Source organism: Erpetoichthys calabaricus, chromosome 1 (assembly GCF_900747795.2).
Source record: "Erpetoichthys calabaricus chromosome 1, fErpCal1.3, whole genome shotgun sequence".
Taxonomy (NCBI): domain Eukaryota; kingdom Metazoa; phylum Chordata; class Cladistia; order Polypteriformes; family Polypteridae; genus Erpetoichthys; species Erpetoichthys calabaricus.
The window spans coordinates 253,930,816-253,948,243 of NC_041394.2; the positions used below are offsets into that span (position 1 = coordinate 253,930,816).

Below are 17,428 nucleotides of genomic sequence, written 5' to 3' on the forward strand. Positions count from 1 at the left end.
CCACAGGAAATTTTTCATGTTTTGTGTGTGCTTTGCATGTCAGAAGGCTGGGACTCTGTGATGCCTGCTCTTTGTCTAGAGGCAAAATTAGAGAGGGGTCTGTGGGTGGAAAAGGGAAAGAGAGCAAGTTATTATTTCTGTATTCTTTTACTCAAGCAGTTGTAAGTGTAAATATTTATGTTAGTCCACTGACTACAATTACCGGCAACAGACATATGACATTAGCATTAAAGTTGAAATCTGAAAAAAGTAAACTTTAACCGAAGATCACAAATTGATCTCTAATCAACAGAAATAATGTATCACTGATCAATCACTGATATTTGTAAGCTGGAATATCAAAGCTCTTAATTATGACCTAAAGTGAATACCTGTTGTCAGTACCAATACTTTCTATATTCGTATTTTACCTTTCATTTCAGTCAAAATATAATTTGAAAATAACATAGGGAACTATTCAATACTTAAGAAGGTTCTGCTCAGGGGAATAAAAAAAAATGGCTGTGAAAAAGTGTTTTACTGTTTATCCTCTTGATCTGTTATTAAAAATATTAACAAAAAAGTAACTTTCAAATGAAGTAAGATAATTAAATGGAAAAAAGAAATTCTTATCATAAAACAATTTTTACTTAAATATGTGTGCCACAATTATTGGCACTTCATTTAACATTTTGTGCAGCCCTCCTTTGCCAAGATAACAGATATATATATATATATATATATATATATATATATATATATATATATATTACACAGTACTGTGCAAAAGTTTCAGGCAGGTGTGAAAAAATGCTGTAAACAAAGAATGCTTTCAAAAATGGAAGTGTTAATCATTTATTTTCATCAATCAACAAAATGCAGTGAATGAACAAAAGAGAAATCTAAATCAAATCAATATTTGGTATGACCACCCTTTGCCTTCAAAACAGCATCAATTCTTCTAGGTACACTTGCACACATTTTTTGAAGGAACTCGGCTGGTAGGTTGTTCCAAACATCTTGGAGAACTAACCACAGATCTTCTGTGGATGTAGGCTTCCTCACATCCTTCTGTCTCTTCATGTAATCCCAGACACACTCAATGATGTTGAGATCAGGGCTCTGTGGGGGCCATACCATCACTTCCAGGACTTCTTATTCTTCTTTACGCTGAAGATAGTTCTTAATGATGTTGGCTGTATGTTTGGGGTCGTTGTCCTGCTGCAGAATAAATTTGGGGCCAATCATACGCCTCCCTGATGGTATTGCATGATGGATAAGTATCTGCCTTTATTTCTCAGCATTGAGAACACATTAATCCTGACCAAATCTACAACTCCATTTGCAGAAATGCAGCCCCAAACGTTCAAGGAACCTCCACCATGCTTCACTGTTGCCTGCAGACACTCATTATTGTACCACTCTCCAGCCCATCGACGAACAAACTGCCTTCTGCTACAGCCAAGTATTTCAAATTTTGACTCATCAGTCCAGAGCACCTGCTTCCATTTTTCTGCACCCCAGTTCCTATGTTTTCATGCATACTTGAGTCACTTGGCCTTGTTTCCATGTCGGAGGTATGGCTTTTTGACTGCAACTCTTCCATGAAGACCACTTCTGGCCAGACTTCTCCGGACAGTAGATGGGTGTACCTGGGTCCCACTGGTTTCTGCCAGTTCTGAGCTGATGGCACTGCTGGACATTTTCTTATTTCGAAGGGTAATAAGCTTGATGTGTCTTTCCTTGGCCGACCACTGCGTCTACGATCCTCAACGTTGCCCATTTCTTTGTGCTTCTTCAAAAGAGCTTGAACAGCACATCTTGAAACCCCAGTCTGCTTTGAAATCTTTGTCTGGGAGAGACCTTGCTGATGCAGTATAATTACTTTGTGTCTTGTTGCTGTGCTCAATCTTGCCATGACATGAAACTGTCTTCCACAACCTCACCTTGGTAGCAGAGTTTGGCTGTTCCTCACCCAGTTTTAAACCTCCTACACAGCTGTTTCTGTTTCAGTTAATGACTGTGTTTCAACCTACGTGTGACATTGATGATCATTAGCACCTGTTTGGTATAATTGGTTGATCATACACCTGACTAGAATCCTACAAAATCCCTGACTTTGTGCAAGTGTACCTATAAGAATTGATGCTGGTTTGAAGGCAAAAGGTAGTAACACCAAATATTGATTTGATTTAGATTTTTCTTTTGTTCGCTCACTTTGCATTTTGTAAATTGATAACAATAAACAATCATTATTTATATTTCTGAAAGCATTCTTTGTTTACAGCGTTTTTTCACACCTGCCTAAAACTTTTGCACAGTACTGTATATATATATATATATATATATATATTGTGGCAGACGACCAGGGACCTTGCCCCACCGGGAAGCCTGGATCAGGGAAGGACCGGAAAAAGCACAATGTCTCCCCTGGGTGCAAGAGGGCAGCCTCCCTGATTACCCATCAAGGGCCACAATAACGAAGCTGGGAAGCTCCCCTGTGGGGGACTGCGGCCCAACCAAGGGGCTGCCTGGATGGTTCCTGAGCCCTGGAGTAGGCACTTCTGCCACACCAGGACATGCTACTGCTCCAGGAACTGTGTTCGCCCAGAGTGCTTCCGGGTGCAAGGGCAGCATTTCCGCCACACCAGGAAATGCTGCCAGAAGACCATCACCGAGCACCTGGAACACATTTGGGGCGTGATAAAAGGGGCCGCCTCACTCTCTTTGAGAAGCCAGAGTCGGGTGGAGAAAGACGGAGTTAGCGAGAGAGAAGTGGAGGCGGCCGAAAGAGAGATAAGACTGAGGAGTCGTGAGTGAACTGGTGGAGCCAGAATTTGTAAATAACCTGTGTGTTTTGGACATTGGTGCTGTGTCTGCCTGTGGCCGGGCTATCTGTTACATGGCATCCCAGTTGGGACTCTCTGCCTGTTCCAAGGCAGGGACCCATCGTTAAATAATTTGTAAAGTAGCCTAGCACAGCAGCGTGAGACACACGCAGTTTCGGTGTGGCACGAAGTATGTGTGGCCCCGCAACACTCGCGCGCTTTGTGCTAGCGACTCAGTCCCTCTCACTAGTGTTTTTGCCCTAGGCCCGCGAGGACACCGCTTCTCCCCGATGGGAAAGAAGACGGCCAGGCATGGCCTGAAGACAGCAGGCAACTCGAGGGCGCCCGTCGCTGAGGAAAGGGCCACGGGCCTGAAGAAGCCGCCTGGCCGTGGAAGCTACCTCCGGAGGAAGGGTTTCAAGAGGTAGGTACCGGACCCCAGGAGGGACTGCCTGGAGGCGCGAGGTGCATTTTTCCGGGTGCCTACCTCGCAGGGGGAGACCATCCGGGGGCGTTTGGCTGGCCGAAGGATGCCAATCCCGGAGCTAACGGTGGGACAAAATCCAAGGAGGACGGGAGCCTGCTGTTGTGGAAAATATCGCAGTTCGTGAAGGAGCACCTGGAGTCCCATTCCCTGAGGAATGGCCTGGATACACCTCGTGATAATATATATATATATATATATATATATATATTGCATAGTTTTACTGTCAAATAATGCAAAGAGTACGCGGCATGTGTTTCACCCTCATTTGGGCTCATCAGGCGTACACACTCTACTGCTCTCCTCTTGGGGAATCAAACCTCGGACGTCAGTGTCAGAGACAAAGCCCCTTTACACTGCGCCACGGCGTGTGGTTCTTTTATTTGACAGCATGTAGGTCTGGAGTAATTACATTCATTGCATTCGTAGTCTGAGTCTCGATGACCTGAATTGCGTAGGTGGTTACCTACCAGGTAACGCTTGTGGTTGGTCTGCCAAATGGCAACCATCCTGAGAGGGGAGCAGTAGTGTGTGTACACCTGATGAGCCCAAATGAGGGCGAAACACATGTCGCGTACTCTTTGTATTATTTGACAGTAAAACTATGCAACATTCCATGATCTGCTTCTTGCAACTGAAAGAGGGCACCGTGGCAGATGTTTGCCAATTGGCAGACCAACCACAAGCGTTACCTGGTAGGTAACCACCCACACAATTCAGGTTGTCGAGACTCAGACTACGAATGCAACGAATATATATCTATATATATATACATATATATATATATATATATATATATATATACATACACACACACACACACATACATATATATATATACATACACACATACACTTCCTTTCTCAAACATACATCTCTCTCTTTCAGGCCACACCTCTTCAGAGTAGCAGTGAGCAGAAGCACAGAGCAGCGGTGTCTCCCCCAGGCACATAGCCCTTCGCAAACACCCAAGTAAGTTCAACTGAAGTAAAGCCGACAGCTGACCAGGTGAAATAACCGGCAGTGAGAAATCAAAGTCGATCACTCAGCGGGTGGTGGAAACTTAAAGCCGACTGTCTCTTAGTGATTCAGCTGAACGCAGAAAACGCAGAAGCACTGAAGTTACTACAAAAACGGAGAAGATGATATCAGTGCTAAACATAAGTTCTATCTGCTCTCTGCCCGTTGAGGGCACGTTTATATGTTGTGTGTCCTGCAGCATGTACAGTTCAGGTTTTCCGGCTACAGTGTAGACAGTTTCATCTGCCAAAAGTGTTTAGTTAATTTAGAGTTGGTCGGGAAAATACGTGAATTGGAGGACCATGTTAGGAATCTGATGGCAATTAGGCAAACCGAAAATCAGATCGACTCAGTTTGTTTAGACAATTCGGCTACTTCTGATTCGGCCTCAGTCTCTCCAGGCCCCATTGTAGTCAGTGTGCGGCCAAAGTCAGCAGCACCAATTCAGCCACAGGGCGAGTGGGTAACAGTAAGATGGAGATCTAAGAAGCCAAAATTTACTCCCTCAGCACCCAGGTCACCAATTCGGACCCAGAACAGATTATCAGCACTCCGCAGCGCGCCGGTGGAACTTGAGAATAAGAAAGTGCTCATAATTGGCGATTCCATAGTGCGGAATGTTAGAATTCCAAACTATGTTAAACCAGCAGTTAATGTTAAATGCCTCGCAGGGGCCAAGATTTCTGACATAGAGGCCGCATTGGACCATGTCACCGACGATGAAGTATCTACCTTATTGCTGCATGTCGGTACTAATGATATTTATTTACAGCAATCTGAGGTATTAAAGAGGAACTTCATCTCTCTATGCACCAAAGCTAAAAGAAAATGTCAGAATTTAATTGTATCTTGCCCCTTACCAAGATTATATAGAGGGGATGTGAATTATAGCAGATTGCATTTCCTTCACTGCTGGCTAGAAACCTGGTGTGCAAATAAAAGCATAGTGTTTGTGAACAATTAGGATGAAGACCATCTCTTTTGAAAAATCCAGGCCTTTCCCAAAAATCATCCCAACTAGAGGGGATCTTATGTATTATCCCAAAATATGGCAGCAAAACTGCCTGGCTGACTGATTAGAGCACCATCCAGGCCTCAGTCATGTGATCTTAAATCACAGGCTGTTGTTTATCCCACCTGTTACTCATAATCCCTGTTGTGGGGCATCCAGTAAATTTAGTCTTGATGCAAACCTTAAATTACTTAATAACCAAAAAATAAGGTGTATAATTAGACCAAGTGATAAAACCAAACCCTCCACCAGGGGCATCTGTAATAAAAATTTACTTCAAATTAAAACAAAAAATATATCACCAGTTCAGAAAGAAGCATGCAGTTTTAAATGCTGCTTATTGAACATTCACTCTTTTGGAAGTAAAACTGTTTTCATAAATTATATTATATTATGTACAAAATCTGATCTGTGTCTTCTCACTGAAACTTGGCTTAGTAAATGTGACACTGTTCCCCTAGCTGAGGCGTCACCAGATGGATACTCGTTCCTTCATAAGTCTAGAGATTCTGGTCAAGTAGGCGGCCTTGGAATAATTCATGGTAACAAAATGCAAATCACGTCTAAAAATTTAGGCGACTTTACATCCTTTGAGGCATTCACTTTAAATATTAAAACAGATTCCAACACAATTATAGTGCTAGTCTACAGACCACCAGGGCTAAATTCATTGTTCATGACTGAATTTAGCAACCTTTTATCTGATTTGCCTATAAATTATGATCACGTCGTACTGATGGGGGATTTTAATGTACACATTGATGTGGAAACTGACACTTTTAGCAAATGTTTTACTTATTTGTTAAATTCAGTAGGATTTTGTCAGATTGTCAAAGGTCCAATTCATAATCACAACCACACATTAGATTTAATTATAACTTACAAAGTTGAAATTCAAAATTTAAATATTACTCCATTAAATTATTTCTGATCACTACTTAATTACATTTGATTTAGTCCTGCCCTTGCCAACGTACTCACAGATTAAAACAAAGACAGTGCGACATCTAGATTTTAATTCTGCTTCAGAATTTATAGATACTTTGAGTAAGTCGAGTGTAATTGTGGAAAACCATTTAGATCAGTTAACATCAAATGTAAACGTGGAAAACAATTTAGATCAGCTAACATCATATTATAATGTGACCTTAAGAGATGCTCTGGACGCAGTGGCTCCCCTTAAAACAAAAGTGATCAAAGCACATAGAAACTCTCCCTGGTTTAATGAAAAAACTCAAGCTCTTAAATTAGAGTATCGAAAACTGGAGCGCAGATGGAGAACAACAAAGCTACATGTCTTTCAAACTGCATGGACAGTGAGTGTTAAAAAATATAAAAAGCTCTCTTTAAAGCTCGCTCAGAATACTATTCTACAATAATAGATAGCAATTATAAAAATCCTCGGGTACTGTTTAGAACAGTTGCTAAATTAACAAATGGGAATTCAGATCTACAGTGCAAAATGCCAACAGATATTTGCAGTACAGACTTTATGAACTTCTTCAATGAGAAAATTAAAAATAGATCTCAGCTTCACAGTACAAACCGCATACTAGCTTAGCAGACCCTGCCTCACATTGCATTCAGCACTTTACTAATTTAAATCCTGTAACTGAGCAGGAAGTCTTAACTTTAATTTCTAAAATGAAACCCACTACTTGTTCCCTAGATCCAGTGCCAACAAAACTAGTAAAAAGTGCAATGGATGTTCTTGCAGCGCCTATTCTAAACATTATCAATAGTTCATTATTGCATGGCACAGTACCTGATGCACTAAAAGTGTCAGTCATTAAACCATTACTTAAAAAGTCAGACCTAAACCCACACATACTAAATAATTATAGGCCTATTTCAAATTTACCCTTTCCCTCTAAAATACTAGAAAAAGTAGTCGCCAATCAGCTTCAGTCACACCTTACGCATTACAATTTATTTGAGAAATTCCAGTCTGGTTTCCACACTGGTCATAGTACAGAAACGGCACTAACACGGGTTGTAAATGACATTCTGATATCCTCTGATGAAGGAAACTCCACTATAATTATGTTGTTAGACTTAAGTGCAGCATTTGACACCATTGACCATTCGATTTTACTGCACAGGCTAGAAAATGATGTTGGGCTTACAGGCACTGTGCTCGCTTGGTTCAGTTTTTATTTATCAAATCGATTCCAATATGTACAGAAATGTGCTGACAGTACTCCATCATTATACACAGAAGTGAGATATGGTGTCCCACAGGACTCAGTACTGGGACCTTTACTGTTTTCACTTTACATGCTTCCTCTGGGATCTATCATTAGGAAACATAATGTTAATTTTCACTCGTATGCAGATGACATCCAGTTATACCTTTCATTTAGATCAAATGAAGTTTCTCCGAGGGCAGCACGGTGGCACAGTGGGTAGCGCTGCTGCCCTGCAGTTAGGAGACCCGGGTTCGCTTCCCCGGTCCTCCCTGCATGGAGTTTGCATGTTCTCCCCGTGTCTGCATGGGTTTCCTCCGGGCGCTCCGGTTTCCTCCCACAGTCCAAAGACATGCAGGTTAGGTGCATTGGCGATCCTAAATTGTCCCTAGTGTGGGTGTGTGTGTGTGTGTGCACCCTGTGGTGGGCTGGCGCCCTGCCCGGGGTTTGTTTCCTGCCTTGCTCCCTGTGTTGGCTGGGATTGGCTCCAGCAGACCCCCGTAACCCTGTAGCTAGGATATAGCGGGTTGGATAATGGACAGATGGATGGAAGTTTCTCTGATGTTGTCTTTAATTAGTTGTGTTAGTGAATTAAAGGAGTGGATGGATTAGAACTACTTGTCTTTAAACATCGATAAAACAGAGATGTTAATTGTTGGAGGGAATGACGCTGATCACAATATTTTGTCATCATTGAACTCATTTGGAATCACCATTAATTTTACTGAATCAGCCCGCAATCTAAGAGTTATCTTTGACTCTAGCATGTCATTTAAAGCGCACATTACAAAGTTGTCCAAATGTGTATATATTACATACATACATATATATATATATATATATATACACACACATATACACATACATATATACATATACATACACACAAATATACATACTGTACACACACACACATATTATATATATATATATATATATATATATATATATATATATATATATATATATATATATATATATATATATATATATACACACACTATATTGGAGAGACAAGAATGCAAAAAAGAACAATAATAATGTATGTGCAAATTCTGAAAATAAGGAAAGTAATAACAAGCCCAGACCAAGCGGAATTGAAAACCTCAAAGGTCTAATCGGGGTCAGAAATAAAAGACTTCATAAAGATGTTCAAAAATGTTGGCGTGATACACATGCAGAACAGGTTAGAGATTATGAAAGCAATGGAATTCGAAAGGCTCGACCGAAGACTTTTTTATATAATAGAGAGAGTTCCACATATACAGTGGAACCTCGGTTCACGAACGTCTCGGTACACGTACAAATCGGTTTACAACCAAAAAGTTCGCCAAACTTTTGCCTCGGTTCACGACCACACACTCGGTATACAAACAAGCCAGTTTCCCTTTCGGTTTGTACATGTTCAGTCTCTCCCTGTGCATTTCCTGTGCAGCGAGCGAGAGAGCAAGAGCACGACACATACACACAGGCATGCAAGAGAGGCGCGCACACACACAGGAGCGTGCTAGAGACAGACACACACACACACACACAGGTGCTCCAGGCTCCTGAAAGAGAGACACACGCACACACAGGCGCGCAAGAGAGACACACGCACACACGAAAAAGAGAGCGAGAGAGGGAGGGAGGACTGGACGCATAAGGTAGAGAAGGCTTGTTTTTGTTTTCAGTTCTGTTTACAGCGATCAGTTCGTAGTGTGCATTGTTGCAATGTTACTTTTCTTGGTGGCTTATTAAATTACGGATTTTTTCAAATGTTCATTTTTTTCCCTGTGCTTAAAACTCATTAAAAAAAATGTGTTTTTAGCGAGCAGTTCCTAGCACTATAGCGTGAACTATTGCAGTGTTAGTTTTCTCTGTTGTTCAAGGTTTTCTCAGTGTTATTAAATGTTTTTACATTTAGTTTACTATTACGCTGTGCATTCTATGGTATAATTAACTATATTTGTGCTTAAAAACTAAAAAAATATATATTTACATATAGTTCATACGGTCTGGAACGGATTAATTGTATTTACATACAATCCTATGGGGGAAATTGCTTCGGTTCACGACCAAATCGGTTTACGACCAGAGTTTTGTAACGAATTATGGTCGTGAACTGAGGTTCCACTGTATACATACATAAACTGTAAAGTTTCTAGTGTTTTTAATTTGTTTTTTTCATCTTTATGACTTATCATAAAGAAATGCTATGTTCGAACATTGGTCAGCTTTAATGCATGCAACTAAGATTAATAATATAAAAAAAAAACACATTAAAAACACTAGAAACTTTACAGAGAGGAACAGTTATGTACATCACTAGACTAAAGTGCATGCTGAACTTTGGCACTCTAGGAGGAGCTCAAGTTCTTCTGCTTTAATATACAGAATATGATATCCAAATAGTAAACACATTGAATAAGTTATCAGAATTATGCCAGCAAATACTGGCAAATATGTACCAGTGAAAATTATGACACATACTGAATATGGAAAAGTCTGATTAACACAGGGTTATTGAAATCTCAAAAACCTTCCATGTCCTGAGCTCGCTGGATAAGATATTGTACCAATTTTAGCAAGTACTTTGCCAAATAAGGATGACAGCTTGAGTACATTCCTGTCAGTTGCATTATGAAAATAGCTGAAGCAGTTTAGTGTCAAAAGTTAAAGGTCATTTTTAGCTGACAACAATATTTTTATTATGATGAACAAATAAAAAGTTTCCATAGGGAACAAAGAATGGGGGTTTATCATCTACATGCCAGGATAAACACTTTAATTAAGAAGACAAAAAAGAAAATGGTTATTTATTACAGATGGAAAGTTTGCATTATGTAATCTACATTGTAATATTAAAATGTTTTTTTAAGTGCCCCCACAACTTTCTATAAGCTTACATCACCTCTACAATATACACAACAACAATATGCTGTACCTGCAAAAGAGGCATCTCCAACAAAGCAGTCGTGTATTCTCTTCACTAATTCAGGAATACGAAAGTTGTATTTTTCAACCAATGCTATCTTTACTTCAAGTTCACAATCCTCAGCTTCAACAGCATATTTCTTCAAGCCTTTAAAGCCACCATGATGAACAAAATGTTGAATAAATCGATCCCTAATTTCTAAAATAGAATACAATCAATTAGTATCATAATAATAATTCATTACTGGGCAGCACGGTGGCGCAGTGGGTAGCGCTGCTGCCTCGCAGTTGGGTGACCTGGGGACCTGGGTTCGCTTCCCGGGTTCTCCCCGTGTCTGCGTGGGTTTCCTCCCACAGTCCATAGACATGCAGGTCAGGTGGATTGGCGATTCTAAATTGGCCCTAGTGTGTGCTTGGTGTGTGGGTGTGTTTGTGTGTGTCCTGCGGTGGGTTGGCACCCTGCCCAGGATTGGTTCCTGCCTTGTGCCCTGTGTTGGCTGGGATTGGCTCCAGCAGCCCGCCGTGAACCCGTGTTTGGATGCAGCTGGTTGGAAAATGGATGGATGGTTGGAAAATGGATGGATGGATGGATGGATAATAATTCATTACACAAGTTACATTAATAGTTTTTGAAACAAAAGAAGCAGAATCCATGTAATTATATCAAAATGCTAACAAGTATGAAGTTGAAATGGACTGATTGGTTTTGTCCATACTGTGATGGACTGTCACCCTGTCCAGGGATTGTTTTTAGCCTTGTGACCAGTCTTAAGTAGAATAGTGTTTAGCTTCCTCGCTACCCTGCTCTGGATTAGTGCAATTAGAAAATGAATAGATGAACAGGTTTGTCTACATAAAAGATAACACTTTCATTTATATTTACTACAGTGCTTAATGGCCAATGTTACTATTTTCACTTGGTTCCTTATAGATGCCAATTTAACACATATAAAGTTAATCACCTATACCTTTACCTATAAGATGAATCAAAGTAACATTAGACATTTGTGGTTAAATTGAAGTGAACTCTGAGGCAGAAATCTAAAAGAGCTTTATATTCACATTTCTGCTTCATCTACAATAAACAACCACCATCTGTTAGCATGCTCATTCCAAACGAGTAAACACATACGACCTATAAACAATATTGTTGATGGTTTTTTTTTTTTTAACCATTCTCGGGTCTTTGCCATGTCTAATACAGCTATGTACTGTATGTTGAAGGGAACAGTCAAAGTGACACACACTTTTTGAGTTTTGTTTTCTCAGTCAGTTTCTACCTGTGCACCAAGATGATAATCTGAATAAGCTAAAAATACTCTGAGCTTATTAACCAGAACCAGCACTAGTGATTGGAATATTTTTGCTGTTTCACAGTCTATCACTAGCATTAGGTCTGCTGTGTCTGTAGAAACTGTGCTAATGAGTTGCTCACCACTGCACCCTTCACTCACGACTTAATCACTCCGTCCACTAGGTGGCATGTCATGGATTGTCCCTTCCCCGTGTCAAATTCATGTTATGTGCTTTGTGTTCCATGCTGAGTGAAAACCTTATTGCTGAAAATAGGGCTTTGCGGCCATATGTGATTAATAAATTTTAAAAATCAGCCATTTCAAGCAGTAACAGCCATTATAAACACTAGTAATGCCATGGCTATATTTTAATCAATTTAATGATCTCTTGATAATAAACTGCATCGATTTCCATCAAAAAAATGAAGACTTTGAACAGTAGTGTATGTGGAAATAAAATTGTTAAGATGATTAAAAATGAGTTTTGCAATCATTGGCAATAGTTCTTTAGATAAATAATGAAGTTGTCATTGCCAAATCTGCAGATTTCTCTGTTTGAACAAGGGTCTTGGAGGGTGTGATTGACCCTAAACACACATGTACACACAAGACAAGACAAGTACATTATTTAATTTCATACTCTGTCTTTTTCCCTTAACATCAAATCCAGTCAAACAGAAAGGAGAGAGAAGTGTGCACAAAAACATTTTTTAGAAAAATTGTGGAACTCTGCATTTTCCACTAGTATTTATCACAAAAACGTTTACAGACATTTATACTGGATTTACATAAAATTAATAGTAAAGAGTAAGTAATATTTAACCTAAAACTGGTTGACAAATTTTTCATTCTGAATGAAAGCAGACAGATATTGTTAACATGTATGTATCCTGGATAATCATGCCTGTCTGTAAACACACAAGCGATTCGGATATATTATTATAGAAATGTATTTTCTAATATACCATGAAGTTAAAAAATAATCCAACCTGCAATAATGCATTGCCCAATTTTACTCATTTTTAGATACATGTAATTAATGACTCTAAAATTTTTCTGAGGTAGCTTGTTGTTTAAACAATGTGATTCTAATGTGTGCATATTTTTTGTTGTAGATAGAAACTCAGCATATATCTGAGGTTCTTTCAAGGCCAATCATTTCCTAAATCTTGGAATGGGCAAAGCTGTATTGTGTAAAAAATAACAGGGGAGATGATAGGACATACAGAATTAAATTGTCCATTATATACTGTATATAAATCAAGATATGGAAGAAGATGATCCGCTGTGGCAACCCCTAATGGGAGCAGCCGAAAGAAGAAGAAGAAGAAGATATACTGTATATAAATCAAAACCTAAAATAAAGCAGAGGCATACATGCAACTTACATTAGCAAGATCATTATCTTAAATAAAGCAATTTCAAAGTTTAAATCATTTAAACATCCCCATGCTGCTTGTAGGTAAAGCTTTTGGGCACCTAAGGCTAGTACTTGTTAGCTTTTCAGCACTGATTAAGATCTACCACTTCTTCACTGCTTAAAATGTCAAGCAATGCATTTATCCTCTGAGGAAGTCTCTAGTGCTGTAATGTGTCATAAAAACTGGAAAATACAAGAACAGCTGTAGAAAGATATAGCTCACAGGATTAAGACATTTAAAAAAGACTAGATAATGTCAGAAAGTAAAATTCTGGCTATAAGAAAACAGAAGAAACTAAACAATTCTTAGTTACTGAGTCTTTTACAGAAGCAAAAATGAAAGACTACAAAAAGATGGAGGAAGTGAATTCCACATTTGACTAAACAAAATACAGTAAGCAGCAAAGTAGTATGTTGGTATAATAAAAATAATGACAGCTTAGTCAGTATGTATCTGCAAAGAAAAGAGGGAAAAAAAACAAAAATAAATTACATTTACATGTATTTATTTGGCTAACGCCTTTATCCAATACGACTTACAACATTTAAGATACAATTGGCTACATTTCTTTTTTGTTTTTCCAATTGGAGCACAGGCAGGTCAAGTGATTTGCTAACGGTCACACGGTGTCAGTAGCAGGACTCGAACACATAATCTTAGGTGCTGAAGTCCAAAGCCTTAATAACTATGCCACACTACCTGAATAAAAAGAGGTAAAAGTTATTCTCACACCCGTCAAGTTTGTGACTAAGAACGAAGCGGGGTACACACACAAGTAACATGCACACACATATTTTATATATATATATATATATATATATATATATATATATATATATATATATATATATATATATATATATATATATATATTGTGATGGACGACCGGCTATGGACTCTGGTCGCCACCCCCAGGCCGCTAGGAGGAGCCCTCCGGACAGCATGATGGTGCCCCAACTTCCAGCAGGGCCTCATGGACTTTGTAGTTTATACACACAGCCCTGCTGGATACCTTGGGGGCCACCAGGAGTCGCTGTAGGGGGGCTAGTGGGCTCTTGCGTGCCCTATAACCCGGGAGTGCGTCACAGTCATGTGACTGGAGGAAACGACGTGCTCCCGGGATGAAGAAGAGGACTGTTTGCCCTGACCCGGAAGGAAACAAACTTGTGGGTTGTGCCAGGAACCACTTCCGGGTCAGGGGCTATAAAAGGACTGTGGGAAGCCCAGTACACTGAGCTGGGAGGTAGGGTGGCAAAGTGTCTGGGCGAGGAGGATTGTGTTGGTTAGTGAGAGAATTATTATGTTTATGAGTGTGGTGTGGAGAGTGCTTTGTGCATGGTGTTCTTATAAAATAAAGAATATTTATACTTTTACCTGGTGTTCAGAGTGGTACCTGAGGGTTCAAGAGGTGGACAAAGCCTCTAACTGTCACAATATATTTATATATATATATATATATATACACACACATACATATACATATATGTATATATATATATATATACATATACATATATATATACATACATATACATATACACACACACATATTAGAGAAGTTAAGTGTCAGGTTAATGGCTAGCTGAATCCAGCTGTAAAACAATCAAATGTAAATGAGTTTCCCCCAGAGTGGTATTCCTCAATACAATAACTGAAATGAAACCCAACACAAACAATATTACTCTTTGTTAACCACTACATAAAAATGTATTACCTTCTTTGCAGTGCACTGACTGAAGAAGAGCCCAGATATCTTTAATCTTTTCTAAACCAAAATTTTTTAGACCCTGTAACAACAAGGAGAAGTATTCAGTATGCTATCCAGCATGTTCAAAAACAACCCCCAAGCTCTGTTTTACAAATAATTGTTTGGATAAAATAGATCCAGTGTAATAATAATTTAAATCAAGTTAAATGAAAATACACCATATCCATATTTCTAGCAAATCAGAATTTTACACCTTCTATAAAGGGATTCTGTTCACGTTTTCATTCTCATTTGAAATGTAAACATTAGACTTCATTAATGTTATGTGAAACTTACTCCAATGATGTGGATTTTCACTTGCTCAGTTCCCTCTGTGACTTTCACTGCTTCGTCAAACACCGTTGAATTGCAGCGACATAATATTGCAGTCTTTCCTTTTGTGCTTCCTTGTACACTTCCTGTGACAAATAATTCCATTCTCTGTCAACTATTCAAAAAATCATATGAAAAAAATGTGCACATACTAATATGCTTTACCAGCACAGTCATGTCACTACGCCAAGAGGCTATACTTACCAATCCCATTGTTCCCTGTTTTATACAGACTCTTCACATAGATTTAATGATCTTTTTGAGTCTTGTCTCACTGCTAACCTAGCTATTTTTTATGTATTCATCCATGCTGTGTATGTACCAAAACAATAATATCTCTAAGTTATAAAAAGTGTCACCACATCCTAGCAATGACATTCCACAACCACCAGAGCCTGCACTTGATGCTGATATGTTCAGACTTCGGAATTTTGAATCACAGCTCTTCATAACCTTAAACCCTTTAATCATCTCCAAAGGCATTTGGAGAAGTTAACACCGAGAACACTGTCTGCAGTACAGCTAACTGCTATGTTCAGACATTTTCTGGGGGTCACCCAGCAGAGACTGACTGTGAACTTGTACGCTGAAAGACTCTTTAATACAAGCATAAAATTATTACTTGTATCATGACTAGTTGCTGTTGTTATTTTGCTATCATTGTGTCTTTGAGACAGTACTGTTAAGCGGAATTACCTTTGCACAGTGCACTTCCCAGCAATGAACTTGGTTCATCCACTGAGCTACTGCTCCCTGCTGAACATAAGAAGTAACCACCGAGACACTATGTACAGTATACTGCAGTAAAAGTAACACAAGGAGATGCATAATACAGTTACTGTATGTTGCAGCTTTACCAGAATGACCTCTTTTCTTTTACAATCACATTATCCAACAAGGATTAAACATTTTATATTAAATTTTTTTTGCCCACACAAACAAAGATGAACTTTACAAGGACAGTTAATATCAAAGTGTATATCTTCCTGAATTGTATCACATTAAAACAGGACACTTAAGGAGGCAGTACATTAAAGCGTCCCATTTTCTTACCAGTAATTACTGGTAATCTGTGTAAACAAAACAGAAGCCAGGAAATGGCTAGGATAACTGGCTGTATTGATTACTTTACTATTTATTTACCATTACTAACCTGCAAACAAATGGGCGCCACCTAGGACAAGGATTCGCCAAATTGGTTTACAGCTTGGGAGAGGAAGGTAAACGGATATACTTTTAAGAGTTTGAATGAGGTCATCCATCATATTGATAGCCAGCCAATCAAATGTGTGTAACATCACATGTTATGGAATCCCATTTGGAATTTTAAAATAAATATTCCTTTTCTGAGGGATAAATCAGAACAACATCAACAGGAGTCAGGAGAGGGCAACAGACTAATTACCATTTCATTTAATCGTCAGCAAAACCCTCTCATGAACAACATCAATTGCTATGTTAACAAGTCGTAATACATAATACATGTATCTGTATATATACACATATTTATTCAGATTTTAATATTGAACTTATTTTCTATTATATCTTGTTCTGTTTGGTATTACTGTTCATTTAGTGCATTTCTATACCTTGTATCTATAGTGAATGAAATAATAAATTGAAAATTAAGACACCTATATGGGGGGTAGCCACATTACTTGCCCACAGGGTTTATAAAGGGTAAGAGGTCGCTCCTCGAAAGAAGAGACAACTGTGGTAAAAGCAGGGCATATTGTTTGATTAGTAAGTGGCATAACCAAAAGAAATACGCTTTAAATTGTGTCGCGATGACACCTGTATATTTGCCAGTGCTGGTGATGAGTAAGTTCTTAAGTAGAGACTCCTACAGAATATTGTCAGATATATTACGGCTCCATTGTTTAATTAAAGATATTTATGTAAATAAAGACTCCTGTAAAATATTGTGAGATGTATTCTGCTTTGTCTGTTTAAGGATATCTATATGTGATTGTGATGGGGTTCGAAGTAGAATATCGAGGGGTGACTGACAATTATGCTTTCAACTGAGACTTTGTCTACAGGATCCCAATGTGTACACATATCTGTATGTATCATAATCTTAAGGTGCAAGAGTAGACCATCCTAGTAACGCACTTGCAAAGTGCTATAAAACCCACGATAATACATTGTTCCATAGCAAGTTTAGACTGAGGTGCTTTTATATGGCTGTACTTGGGAATGTTGTT

General features: G+C 38.8%; 1 protein-coding gene across 2 annotated transcripts in view; it reads right to left on the reverse strand.

Moving 5' to 3' along the window:
• fbxo18 (F-box DNA helicase 1) overlaps positions 1-17,428 on the reverse strand; it is a 77,170-nt gene that overhangs the window by 17,179 nt on the left and 42,563 nt on the right. For both annotated transcript variants that reach the window (XM_028814213.2, XM_028814229.2), the window contains 3 exons: positions 15,186-15,307; positions 14,856-14,928; positions 10,436-10,624 (listed from right to left, as the gene is read on the reverse strand). In XM_028814213.2, coding sequence (XP_028670046.1) covers positions 10,436-10,624; positions 14,856-14,928; positions 15,186-15,307 — 384 coding nt within the window. The remainder of the gene's footprint in view (positions 1-10,435; positions 10,625-14,855; positions 14,929-15,185; positions 15,308-17,428) is intronic.